The sequence below is a fragment of the Chaetodon auriga genome, chromosome 15 (assembly GCF_051107435.1).
Source record: "Chaetodon auriga isolate fChaAug3 chromosome 15, fChaAug3.hap1, whole genome shotgun sequence".
Classification (NCBI taxonomy): Eukaryota; Metazoa; Chordata; class Actinopteri; order Chaetodontiformes; family Chaetodontidae; genus Chaetodon; species Chaetodon auriga.
The window spans coordinates 21469822-21485681 of record NC_135088.1 but is presented as its reverse complement, the minus strand read 5'-3'; the positions used below and the strand labels follow the sequence as shown (position 1 = coordinate 21485681).

At 40.1% G+C, this 15860-nt stretch overlaps 1 protein-coding gene across 1 annotated transcript; it reads left to right on the top strand.

Annotated features, from left to right (window-relative positions):
* The first annotated feature begins 258 nt into the window (after positions 1-258).
* LOC143332726 (uncharacterized) lies at positions 259-10620 on the top strand. The gene is made up of 4 exons (XM_076750484.1): positions 259-463; positions 8084-8162; positions 8392-8651; positions 8981-10620. The coding sequence occupies exons 1-4, from the start codon at positions 438-440 to the stop codon at positions 9096-9098; spliced, it is 483 nt and encodes a 160-aa protein (XP_076606599.1). The 5' UTR covers positions 259-437; the 3' UTR covers positions 9099-10620.
* Positions 10621-15860: the final 5240 nt, after the last annotated feature.

Here is a 15860-nt window from a genome sequence, read left to right as displayed (position 1 = left end):
TAATCTCTAAGATGTGATGAATGTGCGGTGCCAGGACAGCTCACCTGCTAATTTGTATGTATGAGGTCCTGTGTTCCTGCACACTCACATGTTACATCAAGGCTTTGTTTGTAATTGAAGATGACACTAAGCCTGTCAGTTCGGAAAGCTGATTTGCACGTTAGTCTGAATGTGCAGTGTTGTGTGCGTCACTGAATGGGACACTGTGGGAGAATGAAGGGAGGGGAGGAGAAAAACAGAGGAGGAGGGGAGGGGGAAGAAAAGAAAAGAAGCTGAAGCTGTGGCTGGTAGGAAGGCAAGAAAAGTGACAGCACAGTGTGGCCAACTTTCAAAAGGAATAGTCCAGTTTCTTAGCCATTTTTGTAAAAGAAGACCTTTGGAATAACTTCTTGTTTTGATACTTGGGGTCGTTAGGTCTTTTTAAATCCCAAATTAAGATGAGCTGTATTCCCGCCTCGCACAGGTAAGCTTCATGACTGAATACTGAATCACTAAAGAGAAATTTTACATGATGTGGCTACCTGCTAAAACTTCCATAGTTGTGACAAATTAAGTGTGGCATGTAATATTACCAGAATAAAATGGTAGCCCACTTGGCAGATTTAATAAGATAACAAGGTAATTGATTTTGAGATTTCAACTGAGCAATGTGGTGGCGTTGAAGTACCCACTGACTCTATTTAAGACCATATAAATTAAATAAGATATTGGTGAGACTGCCCAACATAAAAACTAATCTTACTTATGTGTCCCTTCCTTGTCAAGTTTTTATTCAGATGATCCGTCTAACATAACATGCCAGCGTGCATATACAGTATAAACACACTGTACATTCATTAAAAAGTAATTCTGTCCTAATTGGAGCACTTAAAAATAAAAATGTAACAGCCACATCTGGTCTTTCTGTTATCATCTCACAGTTGAGTAATCATTTGGACAATCACTTTTATATACTTCAGATAATAAAACCAAATGTTCTCTTACTTTCTTCTTCATAATCTTTATCCTATCTCAGGCCTTCTTTTTCCCTTCCACCTTCCCTCATCCTCCCCCACCCCATGGAGTTGAGGAGTCACTTGTTTAAGCCTAATATGTCATTAAGTGCTTACCTGCAGATTAACGCAGCAGAAGAACCCCCTCCCCCCGTCAATCTCTGCACTTGTTGTCAACACTGGCAACTTTTTTGTAACATCTATCTCTACATATTTTCCTGTCTCTTTTTGTGTACAGAAATGTCAATCCAGCTCATTATAGCAGATAGAGTTTTGATATTACAAACTCTCAGCAGCCATCACATTTGACAACAGAGCTCCATTTGATAAAACTCTGCCCCACTGACCTCAGTTTAAAATGCTGTTGATTCAGTGTGAATAGGAATAAACTGTGGTAAACCCAGGTTTTACGACAATGTGTTTGTTCTTCAGCTGAAAAAACTGTGAATTCTGGTTAATCGTCATTTAGGACAAATAATGTGTACTTGAGTTTTTAACTAATCTGGATTTATATGAAGGTTTTCTGGTTGTCCATCTGTCCCATTTTTGTTAATGCTATACCTGACGAATGTTTTGAGGGAATTTCTTCAAATTGGCACAAATGTTCACTTGTACTCAAGGATGAATTGATTATATTTTGGTGGTCAAAGGTCAAGGTCATTTTGACCTCATGTCCATCCAATATATAATCCCAGATTTTGGTGGTCAAAGGTCATAGGTCAAGGTCACTGTGACCACACAAAACACATTTTAGCCATAGCTCAAGAATAACATAAGACAAGATTATCCTTTATGAATCTCACAGTGGGGATATCTTCAGTGTTAGAGTAGCAAAAGCGATAGTGTAATAGTAAGAAGCATCAGTAAAAAAATCAAGACATGATGAATAAGTAAACAATACAATAAGTAAAACAGACACAGGTTGAATTCACATTATTGTCCAGACGATATATTGATATTTTCCAGTTTAGTATACAGTGTTGTTAAAAAGTTAGTGAATTTGTCAGTTTCAGTGTGTGTGGTCTACTGGGAGCAGTGTTGATTGTAAAGTCTGAAAGCAGCAGGAAGACATGCAGAATCTCTAACTGACATGCTGAGTGTAGAAAACAGTCATTGAAGGAGCTGCCCAGTGCCGTCACAGTGTCCTGCATGGGGTGGGACATCAGAGATGATAGCTTAGCTTAGATAGCTTATCATCCTCCTTTCTCCCACCGTCTCCACTGGGTTGAGGGGGTGTCCCAGGACAGAGCTGGCCTTCTCTTCCTGCCACAGCAGACCACTCCATAGAAGAGAGCTGATGCCACCAGTCAAAAAAGGTCCCCAGGAGTGCCTCCTACACTCAGCAAGTGCTTCCTGCAGGGCACCTATGCTGAAGACATGTATGTCAGACTCACAGTCCCATATCCTCACATACTGTAGTCAGTTGGTGAGGTAGTCCATCATCCATACTGTGAGGTGGTGGTCCACCCTTGTTCACTCCAACTTGTCTCTGGTGGATTGTCTGGCACTGGAGAAAAAACGTGATTCTTACAGTGCTCCCAGTGTTTTCTGGGTGAGAAAGGGATCTATGTAGGAAGTAGATGACAGCATCATCCAACCAGATGGCAGGTTGATAGGTAAACTGTAGAGGGTCCACTGATTGTCTCACCAAGGGGTGAGAGACGGACAAGGGCCAGCCTCTCCACAGTCTTGGTCAGGTGTGACGTTACTGCCACCAGCCTGTAGCTGTACCACGCAGGATGTATCCACAGCTTCAGGCTCAGGTTGAAGATGTGCTTAACTATTCAACACAACTGGTCTGCACAGGACTTGAAAAGCCTTGAGCTAGTGCTGAATGTTGTGGGTGTGGGTGGGGGTGGGGCAGGGCTCCAGATGATGGGGATAGCAGCAGGGAGGACTGAACGGGGGAGGGTCAGACGACTGATAAAGTCTACTGAAGAAAAAATTTACCCACTATCAGCCCCCCACCAGCTGAGAGTTGGGTTCCTTGTACCCACAGATGATGATTCTCCATCTTCGTCCTGTAGTTGTTTTTTTCCCTTCAGCCCCCTTTGCACATTCTTCAGCGTCTCTTTCTTCTCTGACCTAAAGACTCCCTTTTTTACCTTGAGGAAAGCCTTTATATCAGGAATAATCTACAGTTTGTTGTTGGATTCTCCAAAAAGAAGTTGATATTATCTGTGAGACTGTCAGTGCCTCCCCATGAGCATCACAAAGCACTCTCCTGCACAGTTCTCAGCACTGGTACCTTGTCCATCTTATCCGTGAGAGTACTCACATTCCCCTTGATGATTTAAAGTACTAAAAATAAACACAGCAATTTCAAGAAATTTGATGAGAAAGCTCAAAGGTGAGAAATAGCTGCTGCAATTGAATTCATTCACAAATTATGACAAAATTCATATGCTAGTTATGACAAAATTTCACACAGTTTACATGGAAATGTCTCATGGGATAAAATAATTGGTCTTTCTGTTATCATCTCACAGTTGAGTAATCAATTGGACATCAGCTAATAAAACCAAATGTTCTCTTACTTGAATGAAAAGTTTTGACATTTGATATCCAAAAGCTCAAAGGTCAACGTCACTGTTACAACTCTTTATCAGTCCTCTGCACTTGTGATGAATGATATTTCTGACAGTAATGGCACCTTGAAGGTATCAGCACATGTCGTGAGACTTAGGTACAAAATGTTGGTGTGGTTGTTTTTGCATTGACCTGTTCAGAGAAGAGCAGCTATTAAACACCACTGTGAGTGCTCTCCTACTTTTGCTAGATGTCAAGCAGACAGCACATCAGAATTACATTACATCAGAAGTTTCACGGGTGACCGGACCAGATTGATATGTTGATGGTTAATCCTCTGGATGAGTTTAAGGTTGCCAGCCCAGGGGAATGACTGCAAAGATTTCAGGTAAGCCTCAAAGTTAAACAGAGGACGGGGAGATCAAGATCTACTCGCTGATTATTTCCAGGGACAGCAAGACTGAAAAGATATTCAGCTCCTTTGTGTTTGAAGAGATGGAACATAAGAAAGACTGCAACGCCATTTTGAAGAAATTTGAAGACAGCTTTATTCTAAGACAGGAGCTAATAGATGAGAGGGCTTGATACATGGATTGTTGCTCTCGACATTGGAAATGCACCCCTTATCTTTAAGACAGATACAGGGACAGATGTGATGTCATAAGTGAAAGGACATTCCTGACACTACCTAAAGCCTAAAGAGTGAATCCTGGAGACACACCTTTTTCTGGATTCCCTTGCACAAGTACAGCTACAAATTAATCACTTATTAATCACTTTCATCACTCCCTATTGGAGGTATGCCTTCTGTCGACCCCCATTTGGGATAACAAGCACGCCAGAAATCTTGAACTGGAAAATAGCAGAAATCATACAGGGGCTGAAAGCACAGAGGTCTACATGGATGACATCCAAGCTTGTGAAAAAACTGAGGAGATCCTCTTTAGACATCTGGAGCAGGTAATGAAAGTGATTCGGGCAGCTGGTCTCATATTTAACAGAGCTAAATGGAAGTTCAAACAGTAGCAGTCAAACAGTCACTTCCTGGGGCACATCCGTGATGAGAGTAGCATGAGATCCGACCCTGAGAAAGTGGCTGGTCAACTACATGGCCATTTTCATTCCAGAGCTCTCTACAGCAGGACAACCACTCTAGGAATTGTGAATGTGGAATGGCTATGGAGGTCATAGCATAGCAGGCCAGAAAATGAAGTCTCCCTTAACATCCGCACCTGTGCTTTCCTTCTATGATACTACCAGGTCGAATGTGGCTGACGCTAGCAGTTACTGACTTAGAGGGATCCTGCTGCAGTAGCATGGTGTGGACTAGAAACCTGTGGCCCAGTACTCCAGGAGACTCAGGGACCTGCTCAAAGAGAGAAAAAATGATTTTCTAGTGTTTGGGCATGTGAAAACTTGTTTGGATTTGACAGCTTTAAACTGACCACAAGCTGCTGGTCCTTAATGCCACCAATGCCAAGTGTATTACCTTTCAGACCATGGCAAGAAATAGCGGTATATCTGTCTGAGTACAAGGAGGCAGTCCTGTCTGGTAGTGTCAGACTACTATTGCAGGTACTTAGAGATCCTACACCTACCTGTGCCAACCAGTAGCCAGATCATAGAAAAGGTGACAGCTACCTTTGCATGGGAAGGTATTTCTGAAGGGCTAGTAAGGAACAACAGACATCAGCTAGTTTCAGCTAGAGTTCAGACAGTTCAGTAACAAATATGATTTTATTACTTAAGCATCTAGTCTGCATTATGCACAAAATAATGGACAGACAAAGAGGGCTTATGCAGGTAGCAAAAGGGATTCTTAGGCAGGAAAATTCCCTCCTGTATCTGATGATATACAGGGCCATGCCTTCTTCCTCTTCAGGAGTCTGTCCAGCAGAAAATCTGGACAACTTTACTCATCCTGTGTGAGAATTTAGACCCAAACTGGCCAGTCAAGGAAGAAATTAGGCAAGCAGATGCAGCCACCAGCAGAGACAAGCACACCAATATAATCACAGGACCATGGTGAGAACTCTACCTTTGCTGAACCCAGGAGACAGTGTTCTCATCAAACTGGTCAACGCTCAAAGTCACTGTAGAGGTGTCCGAGGATTCGGGGACTGAAGCAAACAACGATCACGTAAACACATAGCAGCTGTTACATCCACAGAAGGGACAACTACTGTCATGCGCTCAGGCCAGCTGAGTAAATTACCCCTTGGCTGGACTTGTGAGGATATTGTTCCTTGTGAGGAAGAAGAAGAGAGACAGAATCAACAGATTCTCACTTTCAACATTACAGAATGGATAATCGCAAGGTGACTTAGAAGCACCAAACTTTCTACACCCTTTCTTATCAAATCAACTACAATATTTGTTCAAATGGACCCAAAAGCACAACTACAACAACCCAAGGCTAGAATTAGAACAAAATCAATGTAAAACCACTTCAATTGCAGACCTTTCCTTCCAATCACAATCATCAAGAAACTGGATTACCGCAAAAACAAGAAAATCTCCTCAACTCTCACAGCATGGTGGAAAACCTACTCCAGTTGCACAGTACCCATGTCTAATTCACATTGTGGCAAGAAAGGGGAATCTCACCCCATCACCTATTCCAAAACAACAGATTCATATCATTCAGTATAAGAAAACAGAAGTAGGAAGAGACCAGTTCCTCCACTGCTAATAATTAAAATCCATAATTAAATCCAAACTTAACAGAACCAACAACACACTACAACCCTCTAAGCTCAGTGACAAGATCATGAAAATCACTAATAAACAAAACATTTTTTCAGAAATTTAGAAATTTATATCCATCTCAGATACCACCATAACTTTTCCAACCATTATTTCTGCATATAGATAAAAACATCTTTAACAGGCATATTTTAATCAGGAGAGACAAGTGAATAGAGTGTCTGTGAAGATTCTCATTCATGTAGGTCATAGTATTTCTAAGTGCTTCCAAAGCGCCTCTCTTTATCAGTGACCCTGGCCCTACTAAATTATTTAACACATACAGTATATCACACCAACCTCCGCACACATTAGAACTGCTTCTCTTTGTCGAGGCATGTGATGTCAAATGGCAGCGATCATCATCATCACTTCTTTTTTCTCTTTTAAAGCTGCTTGTTGGGCATCCAAACTCTACTGAACAGCGTTAACTTTATCAAAGTGTTTTTGTCCCTGCATCTCATCCAGTTTAGTATTTTGCAAGCTGTAATGACTCTTGTGATTAGCGTTTTTCATCACTGTGAGCACATCCCCACAAACTACTGGCAATTCCACCAGGCGTGGATTAGTGACATTGCGTATGTGACACGTATTTGCTATGTCCTCTGATCCCCACTAGATCAAAGGCACTTACTGGAATGGCCCATTTCTCTTGTAAAGTGAAACACTCCGCATCTACTTTTGTTTTGCTGACAGTCTGACAGTCTGTGTGTTGCATCCAGGTACAATAGAGCTTAATTTCTGACAGTAATGGTACCTTGAACGCATCAGCATATCATGAGATGTAGGTACGAGATGTTCCTGTGGTTGTTTCTGTGTTGATGTGTTCAGTGCAGAGCACGTTATTAAATTCTGCTCCTACTTTTGGTAGATGTCAAGCAGATATTATAACATTACTCTTCTATAAAAATAGTGACTCAGTGAAGACATGATGTTTCTCACCTGATTCACTATAATTATACAAGTCCATTTCAATTTTCTTAAATTCCATCAGTCAGACATGGGTGTAAACTGAAACTTGAGTGATTTGTGGAGGCATACAGATTCAGATTCAGATTCAGATTCAGAAATACTTTATTCTAGGGGAAATTGTTTTAGTTACTGGTGCTCCTTACAAAAATAGAAGAAATAGAAGAGATGAAGAGATAGAAGAGATAATAGATGATATAGAAGAGATAAACATGTAGTGCAATTAAAAGAGAAATATATATATACAACAAAATATATATACTGACACAAAATATATATACTTAGACAAGGGCCATTCAGAGGGAGGAGTTGTACAGTTTGATGGCCACAGGCAGGAATGATTTCCTGTGGCGTTCAGTCATGCATTTTGGTGGGATGAGTCTCTCGCTGAAAGCACCCTTGTGAACCGTACAACAGAATTACAACCGTAATTCTATTTATTTATTTTTGTCCTGTGTCAATTTGTAATATTTATACTTTTGTCTTTGTAAATCATTCCTTGTAGCCTGACGAATACATCTCACACTGCTCTGATAACACATCTTGGCTCCAGTCTAACTTGTATTTTGCGGTTATTGTGAAATGGTTTCTAGTTTGTAGTTCTAGTTCATATTAAAATGATCAGCATGCAGTTCTTTCATAGCTTCAGTTTTTGCTAAAACCTTGAACTCAACTGAGTGGGCAAAGAGGGCATTTATGGATTCTGTATTGCTGAAATTCATTGAGTATTGATGAGGTTAGATAACATACATGTCACTGACAAAACATAACCAAATGAACCCAAAATATTTCATGCCACTGACAAAACATAACCAAATGAACTCAAAATGTGTTGTGTGTGTTTGCAGTATGAACACTGTTCTCAGTCAAGTGGAATCTCAACTGGAGGAGAGTCCAATAGAGAGAAGAGGCAGCAGAGCCTACCAGGTACAACTGACATCTTGATTCAAGTGTCTTTTACCCCACTTTCCCTTGTTTAAATAGCATAATTTGTCTTCAAAACAAGAAGATGTGTTTGTTTTAATGTTAATATGTTATGTATTTTTTGAATGATAGTATTGTTTTTTATTTCAGAAACTTTAGACCATACAAAACTTAAATAATTATATCCAGTTTATTTATGTCCAGTATAAATCATTCTAAATCTCTGGTCCAGATCTTCCCTGAAGCCAACATGAATGAAGAGTCAGACTCCAGCTCCTATCCTGAAGACTTTCTCTACAGGAGGGAGCGTCTCCCCTCGATAGTTGTGGAGCCCACAGAGCCCAGTGAGACGGAGAGCGGGGAGCTGTCCTGGCCTCCACGATGCCTAATGAGCAGCAGTTTGGAGGAGGATGAAGAGGAGGACAGCAGTGTCAGTCACACAGAGAGCTCTGTGGATGGGGAGCAGCAGGAGGACACAGGAATGGAGGAAGGGTGAGGACCAAAGTGTCATAATCTCTCTCCACACCTCGACCACAGTCTGTCACTGTTGAAGGCTGTTTTTTCAATAGATATTAAGAATTATTGATCGACGCTGACAATATTTTATGTCACTGTGACAGAAAATCAAGTTATGTTTGCCATTCAGATAGAATTGGACCAATTATCAGTATTAGGGAACTTTAAGATATTGATGCTATAAAAACTAGACCTTTGCATTTAATTCTAAAATGAAATTCCCCTTCAAAATCGTTTGCAAATTTTTAACATCCTCTGTATCTAATGTACCACCTCACCATGTTTTTCCATTTCCGCTGTTATAGCTCAGTTACCAGAAAGTCTTCTATTGGACCATCCCAGAGTCAACTGTCCCTCTCTCGACTGACCCCGCCTGCCTCCCCCACCCCCCCTGAGGCTGCCCCACCCTGCCTGAGGAGCTGAACCAGTACAAACAGTATGAACTGATACCACTGCAGTTCATCTGAACTGTGTGTAAGCTTTATATTATGTAACCACTGCATGTCTGACTATCCCACAATAAAGGAAAAACACTTTGGGAAGGTTGAGATGCTTGCACATGTAAAAATATTTGGACTAAGTAGAGGCTATTTCAAAATAAGCAATACTAAGAAGATTCCAGTACCACTTTTTTGGATTGATAGCTCTAATCTAAAATAATGTGTGCTTAACTACTGCACTTTGCTGCTACTGTATCTGGCACTGTGGACAGAAAGTAACCAGATACTATAGCAACAGCCTCCAAGATGTCTCAGGGTGAATTTTTTCCTCTGTGACTCATATAATCTAATCCTACAGCAAATAAGCATGTGATGAATGACGATCAGGGCCCGTTTACTAAACACTAGCATGAAAGCCTGGCCCAGGCTCAAAATGTCTGTTGTGGCTGTTGCTGTAGTAATGAGAGCTCCGTGTCATGGAATTACTCAGTCATGACATTAGTGGACCAACAAAAAGGAGGACACCTCCATCATTTCCAAAGGGAATAGTTATAGTGGCCTATGTGGGTGTTTAAAGGGGGGAGCTTTGGGGGTTTGTCCTAATGGTCAGGGATACAACTGAATAATACATGTTTGAACTAAGGTCTGAACAGTAACCGTATTAAATATTGTTAAATTACACCATCTAATAATTCAATCTTTTGTGTCAAGGTGTATAATCCTCTGTAATGGAATTTCTGAATTCAAACCCTCAGCATGAGAAAGATTTACTGTGGCAGTTATCCTTGGAGATAACTGCAGACCCTTCAAAACATTCAAATTCATTCTGGAGAGTCACCAGTGTAATATTGGTCTCCTTTGAAATATACTGTATATAAACAGTTACAGTGATTCGTTGCTATCCATTTTTTATTATTATTATTTATTTAAATGCTGCTGGATATCTCAACAACTTTAAAAAGTTGTAAGAACACCTGTAAGTCCACACCTATTTAAACAAGTGAAAAGATTATAGCTGTACAAGACCGTCAGTGTTAATTGTTTTTATAACCTAAATTGTTTGGTATGCTGCTACATGAATTAATCCAGAAGTTCCTGAATTATTACAAAACATTTTAGTTTTTCACAAATGCATTCATTTTATTTGCATCATGTCCTTTTTATGTCTGCTTTGTTGACTGACTTTGGTGAGGATTCCTGAATATGATGAAACATTGAATTGTACATTTTGGTACAGTCCCAGATGGACAAAGCCGAGTGAAAGTTGAATCCAGAAGTCCTTTGCTACTGATATGAGAGACATAAAGAGAAGAAACCAATGTAGAACTTTGGGTCTTATGTTTCTGTGGCGATAGCTCGAGGTCAGTCTGAATGGCTACTGTGCTACAATGAAGTTGTCCAAATATTTCACAAAATGTCTGCACGAGATACTTTGCAGTTTGATTCTTATGTTTGACTCCGGCTTGACAGCCATTAAAAAAAAAAAAATTAAATAAACATATGTGTATGTCCAAACTGCAACTTCAATGTTGATTCATTTCATTTCAAATCAGTCTAATTTACATAACGCCAAATCACAGCACTTCACAGTGGTGAGGAAAAACTTTAATTAAAAGGCAGAAATGTCATGCAGAACCAGGCTGTGGGTGGGAGGCCGTCTGCCCTGACTGGTTGGTTATAAGGGAAGAGGGGTGGAGAGAGAGAGAGAGAGAGAGAGAGAGAGAGAGAGAGAGAGAGAGAGAGAGAGAGAGATTGACCCAAGTATAAAGCCATGTCTACTTCCTTATCCGCACAAATATGGGACTTGCTGCTATAGTAGACAACTAAATCCTGAAGGACTAACCAGCAAAATGCCAATAATAACACTCAGTTGCACACCAGAGGTATACAACACCATTATGGGCATCAAAGTCAAGTCCAAGTTACTTTATGTAATTTTTAATTATTTTATACTCTCAATATCTTGATTTCAATCTGAAACTGTTGTTGTTGAAACACTTTCAGATGAACAACACTGCAACAACAGACCAGAAACACCTTTTTAACTCTTACAACTCTCTTGTTTCCAGTGATTGACATTTCAATAAATCAAATAGGTCTGTAGTCGTTAGTTTCACCTCCTGTTAACTAGAGGAGCCATTAACCTCTCCAAATAAGAGACCCTATCAAGTTACACGAGTGGCCATGTAATTGCAGCATTTTACCTCTAGAGGGAAGCACACCAACACATAGAACTCGTAACACAGTCCCCTTGGTGCAAATATTTATTCTACATAAAACATAGTATAATGGTCCAAGAGAAGGTTGTAATTACTTCCCACCATTAGCCACAGTTCACCATTTCCACTTGTGATGACAATCATCTTAAAAGAACTGCAGGGGATCTGGAACAACAATCACTTTTCTTGAATATTAAAGTTTGCATATAGACCCTACAATAAAAGCTGACTGTGAGATCCTTTGCATTTTCTTATCGCTCAATTTAAGAATTTAGAATATGTCAAAGAATTTTGTTGTTTTTATTAATCAGCCAACCATATAAGTTTAAGTCAGCCGTTGACGACACTGTGTATTAGTCTAAGAAGTCCAAAACCCATAAATGAGTCCAGATCTCTGGTTAACCTATCACATAGCTGATGACAGGCCGCCACAAAGTTATGCTGACCAAGAACAATTTTTACAGTGTTGAGCATCCATCAGGAAAACAATAAACTGAAGCAATGTTCAATGTCAGAGCAGGAAAGTGATCCATAAGCAGGTTTCAGGACTCTTTTCTTAAGAATGTCTCACAAGGAGGAGAAAAAAAAAACCTACAGCTGTTACCAATAATCAGAAAACCAGACATAGCATAAAATTTCCATTGCATGATGAGTTGCACAAGAGACCTAGAATAACTAAGAAATTTAGATTAAAAGGAAATCTGAAGAAAAAATTGTGTAAAGACTTCATTAAGGATTATGTGTATGGTCAGCATATTTTACATTTTGCGTGACATTTCACTTTTTTCCCTTCAGAGTCACACACTGATATCTCTACAGTCAGCAGAAATTAATAACACGCCCTACACACATAAAGAAACCCTGACGGAGAGGCTGTGAAACACTGACGGGAGACTGAGGAGATTCTTCCCTCACATATGTGGCATCTGACTACATCAAGCAATTACACTGTAGACAGTGTCATGTGCCCATGTTTCATAAATGCTGAAAAGTTGTTATGTGTGATATACATTAACTCTCACTCGGTCTCACATTTATCAGAGCTGAACTTAAATTTCTGGGGGGAGGGGGTCCCTGGGGACAAGTTGTCAGAAGTTGCTTGACATTTCCCAGGGATTTAAGAAACTACCCTGACACTGAGCCACACGCAGTTTGCATCATTTAAAAAAAAAAAAGAAAAACCCCTCTTTCTCTAGTCTGATGATAAAGTTGTCCCTTTGGGACTTTGGCTGTTTCTGTATAAATCCTAGACTAAACATCAGGCTCAACTGCTGAGGTCTATACAAAGCAAGACATTTGGAAGACTGCTGCTCAAACCCATGGGAAAATCAGTATTTCAACGACAGATACATTGGTGAATTAACTTGACTTTGAGGTTGTATGCCCACAAGCACCAAGATTAGACCCTTAGATTTAATCTTGATGCTTGTAACTTCGGGCCACATATGTACTTACGAGGAAAATGTAGAGACTGCAGCTCTGGCTGAAACACTTCCAGGCTCTACAGACTCAACCACAGCTACACTGTGACAGTCATTCCTCTTCTTCATCATATCTAGTCATTGTGTGGAAGGTGCCATACATTCTCAAGATAATTTGCAGCTGTATATTTTCTGAAACCAAATCGGTTCATTCACCTTCTGTTGCTACTTTCTGGGTAACAGATGAATGTTAGCTAGCTTGTTGCCAATAGTAATTTTGATCCATGATGACAAATGTATGATTTTTCTCTGGAAACCACAACATTAGAGGAATTCATTTTCGAGTATGGATGATTTTATACTCCTATTGTCATTCATTGTAGGGCCTGAAAATAAGGTCCACTTGTGTGACAGAGGGGAGATAATAAAGTACAGCATCATTTCAGGCTGATCGTGTTTGATGATTGATATTCAACACTGGGACAAGACAAGAAGGAGAAAGAAGACAGAAAATAATGGGGAAGAAAATGGACTCCATCTTACATCCTGTTGCTTTGTCTACGGAGACAACAGTCAAGCCCCAAAAAGTTAGTTCCAGATATTTGAATGTGAATAAACTGGGTGTAAGAAAGGAAAAATCAAAGAGGATAGAAGAGAAAAAATAGGTCAATCACTATATCCCCAAAAGTGCCAAAAATAAAAGCCCCTCTGTCTCCTCTCTCACCATCACCCTCTCTGTCTGGCTAATCAAAGCCAGATGTATGCGCACGAGGCCTGCATTCAACCTCTCCTCTTTTTCCCCCTCCCTCCCTCTCTCACCGTCTCTCTGTTTCTTTTTCTCTGTGTGGGTTTCCTCCTCAGGCTCAGTGCCTCTCTGTTCTCCCCTTCGTCTACTCCTCCTCCTCCTCTCTTGCCTCTCTCCCCCTTGCTCTCTGGCAAAGCAGGAAATACTGCAGGTTCCTGGCCCTGGAGGGAGTAAATTTCTTCTAACCACTAACAGATGGAGGGATGAAGGAGGGAAGGGATGGATATGAGAGTGAAAGGATAGTGTCTGGGAAAATTCCGGTATTACTAAGATAGATTATGAGATGATGAAGAGCTTCAAATGTTGCAGAAGTGAGAGGTCTTGTTCTTTGCCATTGGAGCACTGGTGGTTTACATGAGCTGTTCCTCCTCTTCCTCTCTGTCTGCTTTTTCTCTTCTTTCTCCTATATGCCTCTTTTCCACTTTAATGAACTGAGGCAGCTGGAGCTGAATCTTAATGTTATAAAACATCCAAGCCCATAGAACTGGAATCCCTGTGCTCTCTTTTTCTGTCATGCACACACACACACACACACACACACACACACACACACACACACACACACACACACACGCACACACACACACAAACGTCCCCTCTACACCCAATAGACGTCTTTGTAGGTGAGGAACTTTCTGCATGAGAGTGGGCTTGAGTGTGATGGATGAGTGGTCTGAGTGTGTGCTGAGTAAGGACTGTGTGTGTGTGTGTGTGTGTGTGTGTGTGTGTGTGTGTGTGTGTGTGTGTGTGTGTGTGCGTGTGTGTGTGTGCGTGCTTGCGTGCGTACATATGAGTGTTTATACTATATATGTGTGCGAATTAGCAAGGGCGATGTAGTATGTGAGCTCAATTACTTTTTCAGACGGGTTTATAATGCTTATGTAGTGGTGCTTGTAGTAGTTGTGCAGTAATAGATAGTCAGAGTAGAAATTGTATTAGTAGTACTCGTAGCAATAGTAGTAGTAAATGTACAGAAGTACTAGTATTATCAGTAGTAGTATAATCAGTATTAGTATTGTTGTGACATAATAAAGTAGTAACAGTAATAGTAAAATATCTCAGTTGTAGTAGTGGTGGGAGCAGTAAAAACTGTCATAACCATGCCAAAGCATTAAATAACAAGTATCTCATGGCTCATGACAAAAAGAGGACCAGGAACTTTCACTGTGGCTCAGTCAGCTCATCTTCTTCTGAATTGTTGGTGACAGTTAAGAGAGGAATACTGGCATCATTATTCTTAAACAAGCCAAGTATGGGAGGTGAGAAGGGTCATGGAGGACAAGACACACACACATTCACGCTTGTGATTATTTTCTAAAAGTCCCATGTGTCTGTATGTACATATATGCATATGTTACATATGCATATAATGAATGAATATAATGATATAATGAATATAATGAATAAACACGGAGGATAGGTCATGTAGCATACACCCTGTACATGTTAAAAAATCCATTCAACTCCAACTGTAGTCAGACCTGTCAACCCTCCCGTTTTTCCCAGGGTTCTCCTGTCTTTTACTCACCCCTCCCACTGACCTCTCATTTAAATTTTCTCCTGTAAATCTCCAAGATTTTCCTCTCCCGCAACTTTTTTAAACAAGACAACAACAAAAAAAGACTTGCTGTAACCTTAATGGGAAACAATGGAACAGCATGCATTCATTTTCACTACATTTTTCTTAGAATGGAGAGCGGATTACAGATAATCAACAGGAAAAAGGCAGTTTTAAAACGGACACTAACAGGCGCAATGTCAAAGTAATGGTGTCACTAAGAAAACTAAACTCCATCTATATAACTATGTATATCACAATAATTTAAACGTGATACTGCAAGCTGTGTGCATATTTTTTTAGTAGTAAAGATGAAGCTCTTGTGGTTCCAATAAGCCCAATTTCATTTTATTGGTCCAAACTTGACAGTTCAGAGCTGTAGCCTGAGAGTATTTAGAATGGTTTAATTACATACTGGATAAGTATGAGTAATCACTGACTATCAACACTATAACATAGAGTCATCCATTTTGTGTTTAAAAATTTGCAATTCATTAAAAAGAAAATGATGCACAGAGCTCGCATGTCACTTAATAGTGTAGGCATAGTTTGCAGAGTTCTTTCTTGGTGACACCATTATTTTGACAATGTGCCTCTTAGTCTCCTTGTTTTATCTTCAGATTACACTGCCTTTTTCCTTTTCATTATCTGTGATCCACTCTCCATTCTGAGAAAAATATAGTTAGAATGGATGCATGCTGTTCTATTCCTTTGTCACCATCAAGACATGCTACTTAGTAAG

What these genes read in the sequence shown, in the direction of transcription:
- LOC143332726 (XM_076750484.1), top strand. Translation starts at nt 438, where the DNA reads ATGAGCTGTATTCCCGCCTCGCACAG. An exon ending in TGTATTCCCGCCTCGCACAG is followed by an intron (nt 464 to 8,083) that starts GTAAGCTTCATG and finishes GTGTGTTTGCAG; the next exon opens with TATGAACACTGTTCTCAGTC. An exon ending in GAGGCAGCAGAGCCTACCAG is followed by an intron (nt 8,163 to 8,391) that starts GTACAACTGACA and finishes TCTCTGGTCCAG; the next exon opens with ATCTTCCCTGAAGCCAACAT.